Here is a 12057-nt window from a genome sequence, read left to right on the forward strand (position 1 = left end):
AAGAGAGAGAACACGGAGCTAAAATCTTCTACATTTGCAGATTAACTGAACTAATCTGACAGGCTGCTTATGATTATATTATGTTATGTTAGAGTCATAAGGAAGACGACCAACATCCAGACTTCCTGGTCAGGTGTGCAGAGTCCAGATGCTCTGTGGTGCTAAACGATGCCTGAAATGAAGCTCAGAGAGCGTCACTGCTGCTGCCTGCTGCTTTAATGTCAGAGCACAAAGATCACCGACAGGATGGAAATACCTGCCGAGCAGCAGGAGTCAATCAGCAGCTCGATGTTTATCTCCTCACTTTATGTCTTCTCTGTTCAGATTCTCAGGCATCATGTTTCTAACTGTAACAGCAAGGACTTTGAACACATCCTGTAGCTGTATAAGGACTCGTTCAGCCCTCAGCCCAGTGCATTAATGATCAGCTCCCTGACCAAAAGGCCAAGACACTCATGTCAGGGCACACCTCTCTTCAGTTTCCAACTATTTAGTAAAGCAACTCAAGTCAGCAAATCCAAATACCAAACCTTTCTTCTGTCTGTACAGTTACGATAGAACCACGTGATATCCAGCAGAGGAGACACTGGTTAGACCGGCTGCTGTTGTCTTTACATAGAGACCTTTAACTGTGACCATGTTGTTAGAATTTTATCATGATTACTTAATAATTACAGCATCTTCTAAAAGACAAACTGTAAACATTTTTACATTTCACACTAGATGGTCGAATACATTTTATGAGTTACCGTTAGTTTGTGCCTGAATACAGTAAATTAAGTAAATTATCACTCAGCAACACTTAAAAGAGAAGAACTATGAGGTGACGTGAACACAGCCATCTTTACCAAAGAAGGAAACAACAGAGAGCCGACGCTAACCGGCTTGGAGTCAGAAAAACATTGTTTTTAACAAACTGAAGAAAATGCAGTGTAGCTCTACCAACAACCACAAAGTCAGAGGAAGCTCACAGTGGCCTAATAATTATCTCTGACTCTGAACATAGACGTCCTAATGTGTTTAATTCTCTATTCTATGTACGTTTGGTTTGAGGTGTCCGTATACACTCACCATCTTCTCTTGTACGGATCGCTTCACTGGTTGCTGCCTAAATCTAGAACAAATGAATAAACTGGTGTATTCTCGGGTATGTTTTTTCAACTGTCCTTCCTGTTTGAAACAGTTTCTGTAGATCTTCATATGTACTCAGATGTCTGCTACATCCCTTTTCTTTGTCCCAAGAATTTTCAAAGAAGATGGACGCAGGTCGTTTGAATACAAAGCTCCTTCTGTCTGGAATAATCTTCGTCTGTTCCTAAGATCTATCAGGTCTTTTCGCTGCTGCAGCTCATCTTTACTTTCTCATCCCAAAGCGACCTGTTTGCTTTTAATCTGCTTGACTTTCAATTTTTAGCTCATTAGTGTTCAGATAATCAGGAATCAGACTGCTTCAGATGCTGATGCAATAGTTGCATTATCTAGGTCTTTGTAACTGATTTTTCTCTCAGTAGCTCCGGTCTGGGGGTGGAGAGGGTGAGCGAGCTGTCTGTGTTGGTGTATTTGTAGTGTTTGTTACATAAAGCTGTGTCTGTATGTATTTTATATTTGTATTTTAGGACCATCCTGAAAACGAGATGCTGTATCTCAAAGGGCTATCCTCTTAAACTCAAACTCAGATTGCCAAAGCTGTGCACAGCATGCTGAAACACTGAGGCCAAAAGGCAGAAGGCCAACATCCTGAAGAGCTGATGACCTGTTTGTTTTTGGTGATCAAAGAAATCCCCCTCCAGAGTCTGCATGCAGAGTGTCTCTCTAGCTTCATGTCCACCACAAAGTTATTATGCTGATGTTGCACATCACTATTGAGGCTCCACAACAGAGCAGGTGTGTGTGGCCTTAGAGTTTGTGACTGTGCTCACTGAGGTCCAGCCTCCCTCTGCATGAGTCACGTCTGTATGTGGAGTCCGGCACACAGAAGCCTTTGTCTCTGTCAGGTGTCCGATCGTATCAGTCGAGTTAAACAGAGGAAGCAGCAGCCGTGAGGTCACCGTAGACTCTTCACAAATGTCTGTGGAAGCCTCTTTCTATTCACTCCATCCACTCCCACAGATGGAGATGAGTGAGCTCTCAGTCAGGATGAGATGAACATAAGTGGGTTCTCAGGTAGAACCTGCTGCTGCTGCTGCTGCTGCTGCTACAGGATGAGTCGCGCCGGTTTCATCATTGATGAAGATCTAAATTCAGCAGCCACATCAAAGCTGAGACTAAATCCTCACACTGGCATTTAAAACAAACTGAGCAACTCGGTGTCCAACAAGATTTGGATAAACTCACGCGTGCTCTTATTACCTGTAGAGTGGACGACTGGCTTACAGACAGAACCTTCAGTTCAGTTCTGTATTTAACTGGAAGCAGTGCAGAGATCTAAGAATCAGAGAGATGTGTTCTTTCTTCTTCTGTTGGTCTCTATTCCAGCAGCAGCATTTTGAATGAGCTGCATGTCTGATGATGTCTGATGGTCTTATTGAGGAGTGTGTAACTCTGAATGGGATTAAAATATGTCAGATGTGTTTGCTGAAGGTCTCTAAGATCTGCAGGTCAGTTCTGGTCTGAGTTCAGAGCAGACACGGTGGCATGATGTTTAGCCGTCATACAGCTGTAGCCGTTCTTTAAGGTTAGCTAAAGACAGCTGTTCCCTTTACAAACTCTACGCACCTGCACTTTTATTCACTTCATTTTTATCAGTTTTGACTGTTCTATACAATTTGAGTGCACCTTATTCAGCTTGTCTGTGCTGTTTGGGAATTATGGAAATTGAATAATTCAGTTTTGCTCTGCTGCATTTTGATGTTTTAATGTTTTACCTGTAAAGCACTTTGAATAACCTCTTTGTATGATAAGGCGCTGTAGAAATACACTTGCTTGCTACCTTTAGGCTTCAAAGTCATTTTTAAACCGAGAAGCTGACAAGTGTCTCTGTCATCCCTCCGGTATCTTTAAAGTGAAAGGTTTCCTCTGTTGTGGCGCTCCTCCAGGTGCCTGAAGCCATCTCCAAGTGTCAGCGTGCAGGCATCACTGTTCGCATGGTGACCGGAGACAACATCAACACTGCCCGCGCCATCGCTACCAAGTGTGGCATCCTGCTACCCGGCGAGGACTTCCTCTGTCTGGAGGGCAAAGAGTTCAACCGGCAGATCAGAAACGACAGAGGAGAGGTGAGACCAGTTCCAAATATATTCGTTTTACTCCAGTTTGCTGTAGCCCACCTCCATCTTCGACCACAGGTTGACTCCAAAATACAACCAAAACAAGTGAACCTCAATCAAATCACAGCTCAGTGGAGAGAACATCCTAGTAGAAACTTCCACGACTACTTTTACATCCAGAGATCCATCCCATTAGAGTTCAGCAGTGTTGGCTGTAGAAAGCAGCACGGTCCAAGCTGCCTACAACAGAGTCATGACAGGATTTGTCTTTTTGCTTGTATGTCACTTCAGATCCAGTTTTGTATTTCTGTACCACATTTTTTCATCTTACTTATCAGCCAACATATAAACTGATACCATATACCTGATACAAGCTGAACTCAGTCTATTTGTAGGTTTAGATTTGCAGCAGATTAAGTGGTAGCCCACACTAATCGTCCTTTACTCAAAGTTATTTATTGCTTTGTTTGCAAAAGTAAAAGTTTCTCGTCTATGCTGGAAAACTCTGGTAACTAAGGAGGTACTGGTTAATCTACGGCAGGCCTGTCTGTACAAATAATAGTATATTTGGTATAAAATTTGTTGTGTAAAAAAATCTTTTATTGCTTCTTTTCTAGGTGGAACAGGAGCGTCTGGATAAAGTTTGGCCCAAACTGCGCGTTCTGGCTCGTTCATCACCAACAGACAAGCACACTCTGGTCAAAGGTGGGTTCATTCTGACAGAGACTTAACTCTTTGTTCTCACTGTGGACTCATTTTTCACTGCAATATAAAGTCTTGCAGAACCATGACTAGGAGAGAGAACTGAGAAATGTATTCTGTGCTGTGTGACACAATTGCAGTGACAGGAATCATAAGAAAAGAACAAACTAAAGCTGCATTTCTATAATTATTGATTTGTGTAATAAAATGGAATCAACAGGACAAACATGTTTCCACGTGTCCACAGGTTTTACCAACACTGGCATACAGAGAAGTAGTTCAAGTATCCTCTAAATGTTCAAAGTCTGCCGATTGTTTCTGCTTCTACAGTTTCTGGCTCTGATTAATTTTGTGATTTGGGTGATTTTGTAAAGACAAGCTGCCTTTCAAACCCATCGGCAGAGTTAATGTAGTTGGATGTGTATTTGTTAACATGCTGGATCACTGCTGTCACGTTACCTCGTCCTGCTGCACAAGATGAGCTACATGTAGTCGTACACTAAATATCATCTGGTCAAACTGCGACTAAGCAACAGTAAATGAACGTTCCATGTGTCCTAAAATGTTCTGACTTAGTGGAACTGAGATTCTTGTTCTGTTTCTGCTGATCAGGCATCATTGACAGCACAGTGGGTGAAACCCGACAGGTGGTGGCAGTGACAGGAGACGGCACCAACGACGGTCCTGCCCTCAAGAAAGCTGATGTTGGCTTTGCCATGGTAACTAACGCTTCGTTTTTCACCTTTTATTTTAGTCGTCTTTGTTCCACAGCTCTCCGCTGCGTCGCTCATCTGCTGCTTCAGTTTCTCTCTGCATCATTACCAAAAGAAAAAAATAAACCTTTAACTTAATTACATTTCTAATGCAGCCATGAAATAGGTATTTTCTCTGAGCGCCATCCACAATAAGTCTTGAGTTTAATGCCGTGGATTCATTAAGATAGCTGTGAAATGGAATAATAAATCAGTCAACGCTGAGCTTGGCTGCCTCAGCTCATCAGTGGGGTCCAAGTCTGTTACTGCCTTTGTTTTCTGCAGATCGGCACACAGGACTTATTCTGCTTCTTTTATAGTTTTACACTTGTACTCTTGTCTTATAAATTAAACAATGTCTCGCTACCACGACCAAATCCTGAACCCTGCTCTCAGTTCTCCAAAGCATCACAGTGATTTTGAACATTCTTACAATCCATACATCTGTCAGTCTTTCTTCATTTTTACTGTAAAAAAAGCATTAGCAGACTCATTAAAGATGACCTGCAAACGTTATTTAGATACTTTCAGTAATAATAATTCTGTACAGTTTTAGCTGCTCTGAGCGCGCTCCAGAAGAGATGCCACTGAGATTGTGTGCTGCCTCCTTCAATCAGGAACAGGCTGTTAATATGGAGAGCAGTGGAGCTCTTTTTTACCTTCATTCATTTAAACATAAACAATTAAGTCTGACTCTGTCCCATAATGAAATAAATGGGGAAATAAATTTAGTTTTTACACAAACCAAAGTGAAATTAATTAACTAATTCATGTAGGTTCCTATGGCAACATACAGGTATCCTGCTGTACCTGCGCAGCTTTGTTCAGTGAATTTTTTTCCACAGAGAAAACCTCTGAGAATCTGTATCATTCAGTCGTGGAACTGGTGAAAGAGAGACGCTTCTTACAGCCAATTTACATCCTGAACTGTGAACAGAGCCTCCTCCAGAGCAGGTTAGCTGTGCAGCATCAGTTACCATGGCGATCGAGCTGTGCAGCATCAGTTACCATGGCGATCGAGCTGTGCAGCATCAGTTACCATGGTGATCTAGCTGTGCAGCATCAGTTGCCATGGTGATTTAGCAGGTTAAAGACAGCCGCCTTGTGACACTTTCTGTTTACCCCCAAAGCGTGATGGGAACTGTGGTGTCAGATGTTTAGGTATTCCCAAATAAATGTGAAAAAATGAAAAAAAGCCCAAATACCAAATCAATGAAAATGTTTTCGTTGTACATATTTTAAGACCCAGCTAAGACTCCCTGCATCACAAACTCTCTCTCTTTTCATTAATTTGCTGTGTACAGTTTGTTGATGGTTCTCATAAGAACTTGCCTACAACAGGTGGAGGATTTATATGCCAAATGATGACACTTGTGAGGAACCAGCATAGTTTGAAAAATGACTGATTCATGACATGACAGCCTGTGAGGACGGGGTTTGTGATCTGTGAGGGTTTAAAGGCTGAAATGCAGTCAAAGCTTCTGGTTTATCTCAGAAGCGCTGCTGAGACCGAATGAATACTTTGACTGTCATTAATGAATGAATCAGCTGCTGGAGCTCATTTGTTCATTGAAAGTGTGAAACTGGCTTCAGAACATAGAGATCTCCACTGAGCGGCTGATCGGCTGATGTTATCACCGACACCGATCGATTAAAACACACAACAGAACCGTGAAGCTCATTAACATCCACCGACTCCTGTGTGTTGTTGTGACCTTTATTTACTGAGGAAAGTCATCCGAACGCCAGCGCCTCCTTCACGCTGCTGAGCCGTATCATCACAGCAGCGATCTGAGGATTTAAAGCAGTGACCTTTCAGTCAGAATATGTCCCATTTGGAATGTTTTCAGTTTGTGTCCCTGTTCAATTATCGCCTGTTTAGCTGGAAAACAGAGAGCAATACAGCTCCATCTGTTTGGGAGAGTCTGGCTGCGCATAGAGACGCAGCAGCTTCTTTACAGTTACTGTTAACACAAGACTGACTCTGTTTTATTTTAATCACTGCCTCAGCTCAGCGGTACAGAATATTTCCTCTCAGAGCTTTGGCACTTTAGCGGCATTATGCTGAAACGTGGGTTTAAACTTGAATCTCCTAGTGGCCGTCGGCTGCATTGTTCTCCGCTTGAACATGAGGTGAAAAACAGCCTACAGAATTTATTTTTTCAGACAAACAGTTCCAACTCTGAAGCTGAGCATGTGGACTTTCTGCCTCCTCTCCCTGGTACCTGTCATACTGCTCAGCAAGTTCAGCAGAATATTGATGCTGAGGTTTTACTTCTGGAGAACAGCAGCTTTCTCCTGCAGGCGAGACTGGAAGCAGCCACATTCAACTCACTGAAAGATAATCACTCGTCCACCTCTCGAACTCAACTCTGTGCACTTGAAAGTACATCGATGTGGGTCCAAATCTATAATTAAATTTATCATTTCAGGGAATAGAAATGAAATCTTCAGGGCTAAAAAAAAGAAAAAAACACACATTTGAGTTCTGGTAAAAACTGCAACCAAATCAGTTTTACATCCATCCAGGTGTTCAAGACTAAAACTGTTTCTGTTCAGCACCATTTTTCCTATAACCAGCTCTGAGCATCAATATTATGGGATGGATCATAGTTTCAACAGCAGAACTGCAGCAGTCTAATGTCTGTGGGATGTGGGGCTCTGGACTGACCTGTCAGCTCGTCTCAGTTCTTTCTGACTTCCCCACCTGGTTTGTTTCACTTGACTCAAGCACTTTTCCTCGTACCAGAGATGTGAATCTTTAAAGCAGCTCACAAATACGTAGTGTAATTTAACATTGTGTCGCTTTTTGCACGTGTTCTCAAGGTTGAGATGAGCAATCAATTCTTTGCCGCTGTGGCTCTTTTCATGGGATTCAGCGACTGTCAGACACTCAGAAGGTCGTCACGCTGAACCAGCTGCTGACTGGTTGCTCTGATTTTCCACCTGATCGTCTCTCTCTGCTTCCTATCAGGGAATCGCCGGCACAGATGTGGCCAAAGAAGCGTCTGACATCATCCTGACTGACGACAACTTCACCAGTATTGTCAAGGCCGTCATGTGGGGCAGAAACGTCTACGACAGCATCTCCAAGTTCCTGCAGTTCCAGCTCACCGTCAACGTGGTGGCCGTGATCGTGGCGTTCACCGGCGCCTGCATCACTCAGGTCTGAAATTAATATGTTGATATCAGTCGTCACAGGATGAGTCTAAATAACCACAGACAGGTCGGTCAGTGTCGCCTTATTAATAGGATGTTAAAACTTAATCTCATCAACAGTTGGGAGATGTTACACATTCAAACTGAAGCCAGTCAGTTGCTTCACATGTTTTTCATAAGTGACTAGTCAGGGTTACAGCTGGTATCTGGTGTTTTTATGAAAGTCCAGAGCTGCCGGTATCAGAATAAACTCAGCATGAAATCCTTTAATCAAAGTAAAATGTCAGCTTCAGGAAATCCAAATTCTTATTTCACATTTGTGTTCATTTTCTAGTAAACAGGTTTTTTTGTTTTTTTTCAAATAACTCTCTTGAAAAAAAAAAAGCTTCAATTTGCTGATAATGGACTGATCGTGTTCACTTTTTAATGCATGACTGGCTGTGAAACAGGCCTGAGAGCATCCTGTCATTATTTAAATGACATAGAAAAGTAATTACGACCTGTTTTTATTGACCTGAGTTCATATCAGAACGGAAAGAAATTTATCTAGTTTACGAATTCATTCTCAGGTTTAGGTTGCATGTTGTCTGCAGAGTCTACGTCATTATCATAAAGGTAGTGGTTTCCTTTGGACTGTTGTCAACATATTTTCTCATCTTATATTATGAACAGCTTCTACTGATGACTGTGAGGCGTTTAGGGAACATCTGTTAACTGTAGTGTCTGTAGATAAGCAGATGTTCAGCCAGTGACGACTTCAGGGTCCAATTTAAATTCTATTTATCCTCCAGGAGATGCTTTGAATTCAGCTGAAGATTATTTAAAGTCTGATTTTGATGCAGATTTTTACATGAGCAGGAATGTAGCACAGCATGCAGTGGAAGCAGAGCTGTATTTGTTCTGTCTCTGAAATCAATGAATGAAAACTGTGATAAATAATTGTGATCGCAATATTGATCCAAATAATCATCGCTTTGTTGGTAGTCAGGCAGCTCCAGCTGTTCGTATGAAGGCAACACAACTGATTAGTTTGACTATTTAGATCAACAGCACAGAGTTCTGGATGACATCCAAAGATAAAAACTATCTCACGTCTTTGTCAGTGTTACACCATGCGAGAAAGGTTCCTAACTGGTTTACACTAAAAATGATTTTCGCTGCAGATGCACCCAAATTATTCTAGAAAGATTCATTCTTTCCAAACAGAGTTGTTCAAGTCTCCTGCTGGAAAACGCCTGTTTTTTATGTCGCACAAACTCAGCAGAACATCAGTTTTATCAGGCAGCTCGATGCTGTGTACAGACTAGTAACGCACTGAGCGGGAAACATTTGCCTCGATGGAGTGTTTTGATCTAAAATTCAGATGTCTAAAGCAGCTCAGACGTCATTTTGACTGTACAGTTAACACACTTTTTGAGAATGTTTGTTTGAATACCTGAAGCTTGTGTTTTGATCGATGAATTCAATCCTGAGATGCGCTGCGGTGTTTGATGCGTCGGCTCACTCACTCTGGAAACATCTGCAAAGCTCTGATCAAATACCCACAGAAAGGAGAAAACAGAGAGCGGTTTGTGGGTTCGGTGCGGCCGTCTGAGCGCTGCGAGGAGGCGAGGTGGTCGTGTCACATCTTCTTTGTTTCATAATGTGTCCCTAATCAGGAAACTGAACTCCTGACACAATAAAGAAGAAATCTCGGGGCTGTGTATTAATTGAAAGGCTCACAGCTGGCAGGACAGATAACTAACTCTTCTACGGAGCACAGAACACAAAGTAGGCTAAGATTCAGCCTGAAACCATGGCAACACGTCACCATCATAATCCTGAAATATAGCAGGGACTCAGCAGGTCTGTGGTCTCTGCGCTGCGTTTATACTCACTGATCATCCGGCGCTCGCTTTCTGTTCGGCTGCTGAAATGTTGGCACAGATCATTAAGGGCTGATTTATGTCTTTGTTGTGCACACAGAGGATGGACCCAGGGGCGTCCACTGAGGAGTGTGTGTGTGTGTGTGTGTGTGCAAATGCTTTTCCCTGCATTTTTATGCGTTTAAATCAGTCAAGCCAATGAGTCCAGACACACGATGATTAAACTGGTTATTGTGCTGCTCATAATGATGCGGTACACGGCTGCCAATACGCTCACTGTAACTCTGCATTCATGTGTGCCTCCGAGGACTGTGTTCCTTCTGGGCTCGTACACATTCTTCAAAACCAGCGCTGCACATCTGTGACGGGAGGACAGCATTAAGTTTAGAATCACCACAACAACGGTGGAAAGTTTTAAAGAGAAAATTGTAGCGCCTGTCCAGCTGAGGAACATCGACAGTCGCTGCTGCTGTTCTCTGCCGAGTCGTGTTGTTTCAGAAAGCAGTGTCGATGCTCTGGCTCGGATTGTGATTGTTTTTTGTTTGAGTTTACTCATTTGTTATTAGGGACCCAAAACTAAGTTCTGTAAAATAATTTGGCTGAATTCTGGATTCACATGTTTGGAAACTGATTATTTGTATTGTCACCCTCAAAAAAATGACTGCGAAGCCATTTTCAGGGTTCAATATCTCCAGAAATAAAACTCCATGAAATTTGTGAGGACACAGACAAAATTATTTCCAGCACATCCAATTGATTAAATGGCTCCAGCAGAGGACACAGTTTTAATCACTGGCCCATGAAAATTCAAAGATGTAGAGTAATTGCCTGTTATTATTGACAGTTATTTCTCAGCGATGCATTTCATTGTTCTTTGTGTTAACGCACACACAGCGCGGATGTAATTACAGAGACATGACAGACTGAGAGAAGGAGGGAAATATCTGTTTACACTGTCTAATAAAATGTAAATGAACCTACACAGACGTTTAAAACCGACCAGCCACAGTAGACCTTTGACAAGAAAAGAATGTGTAAAATGGACTAGACTGAATATTTTGTTTTATATTTATGTACACTTTTAAAACGATGTTTAATCTCCTCGATAGAGTTCCTCCATGTTTTAAAAACAGGACAATTTTGCATCTTTAGGAGAATATTTACTATTCATAATAACAGGTTTTTGTTTAGTGTTTTTTTACCAGAAGAACCTAAAAAAGGAGAAACACGTCTCAGAACGTCTCTCATGCCCAGTGGAGGTCTGCTGAGGATGCGCAGCCTAAATGTGCAGGAATGTTCTGTGTGGCTCTAAAAGGAGTCTAACAGCAGATCACACCAGGAGCTGCAGATGTCGCTTCATCGTCAAGTGATGCTCTCACTGTGTGCTAACGCTAAATGTGATGCAATTGCAGGAAAGCCTATTCAAAGACACACATATTCTCTGGGGGAACTGAAGTGAAGCAATTTAGCAGGTTGAAAATGATTCAATATAAAAAGAATGATTTGCTCACGTCACATGTCGCCACATGTTCAATTTGTCAACGAGTGGAAGCAATAAAAAAAAAAGAGTAAGACTAACCTGCTGGCGTGTGCTCCTCGTCCTGCAGGACTCTCCCCTGAAGGCCGTGCAGATGCTCTGGGTCAACCTCATCATGGACACTCTGGCTTCTCTCGCTCTGGCCACCGAACCGCCCACCGAGTCTCTGCTGCTACGTAAACCATACGGCCGCGACAAGCCTCTCATCTCCAGGACCATGATGAAGAACATCCTGGGCCACGCTGTGTTCCAGCTCGTCATCATCTTTACCCTGCTCTTTGCTGGTGAGTTCAGGGGAAACCTGCTTACGTGTTTGGGGAGATCTGTGTGTAATTATAGAATGTTTTAAATCCACTCTGTTGTTCTTTTCTGCCATTTTTTCTCAGGTGAGAAGTTTTTCGACATCGACAGCGGCCGCAACGCCCCCCTGCACTCCCCGCCGTCAGAGCACTATACCATTGTTTTCAACGTGTTCGTCATGATGCAGCTTTTCAACGAAATCAACGCCAGGAAGATCCACGGAGAGAGAAACGTGTTCGAGGGCATCTACAAGAACCCCATCTTCTGCAGCGTCGTACTGGGAACCTTCATCCTGCAGGTAAATTATGCTGTCATGGATGGATGGATGGATGGATGGATGGATGGATGGATGGATGGATATTTTATTCATCCTGCTGGGAATATTCAAGGTATTCAGTAGCTCACACATGTTACACTTCAAAAAAATGAGGAAACTAATGTGCAAATTATACTGGCAGAAGAAATAAGATGCAAAATTGTGTTGGTACTTACAATAAGGATAAAAAACTCTCAGTACAGTATAAATATAGAAATAA

At 42.4% G+C, this 12057-nt stretch overlaps 1 protein-coding gene across 1 annotated transcript in view; it reads left to right on the top strand.

The window, feature by feature from the left end:
- Nucleotides 1-12057, top strand: part of LOC103369831 (plasma membrane calcium-transporting ATPase 1-like) — a gene marked incomplete at its 5' end in the record, with an annotated part of 49169 nt that overhangs the window by 18545 nt on the left and 18567 nt on the right. The window contains 6 exons of the mRNA XM_008298657.1: nt 3036-3215; nt 3824-3911; nt 4521-4627; nt 7635-7826; nt 11292-11505; nt 11608-11819. Of these exons, the coding sequence (XP_008296879.1) occupies nt 3036-3215; nt 3824-3911; nt 4521-4627; nt 7635-7826; nt 11292-11505; nt 11608-11819 (993 nt within the window). The remainder of the gene's footprint in view (nt 1-3035; nt 3216-3823; nt 3912-4520; nt 4628-7634; nt 7827-11291; nt 11506-11607; nt 11820-12057) is intronic.

Source organism: Stegastes partitus, unplaced genomic scaffold, assembly GCF_000690725.1.
Source record: "Stegastes partitus isolate 25-593 unplaced genomic scaffold, Stegastes_partitus-1.0.2 Scaffold1336, whole genome shotgun sequence".
Lineage (NCBI taxonomy): Eukaryota > Metazoa > Chordata > Actinopteri > Pomacentridae > Stegastes > Stegastes partitus.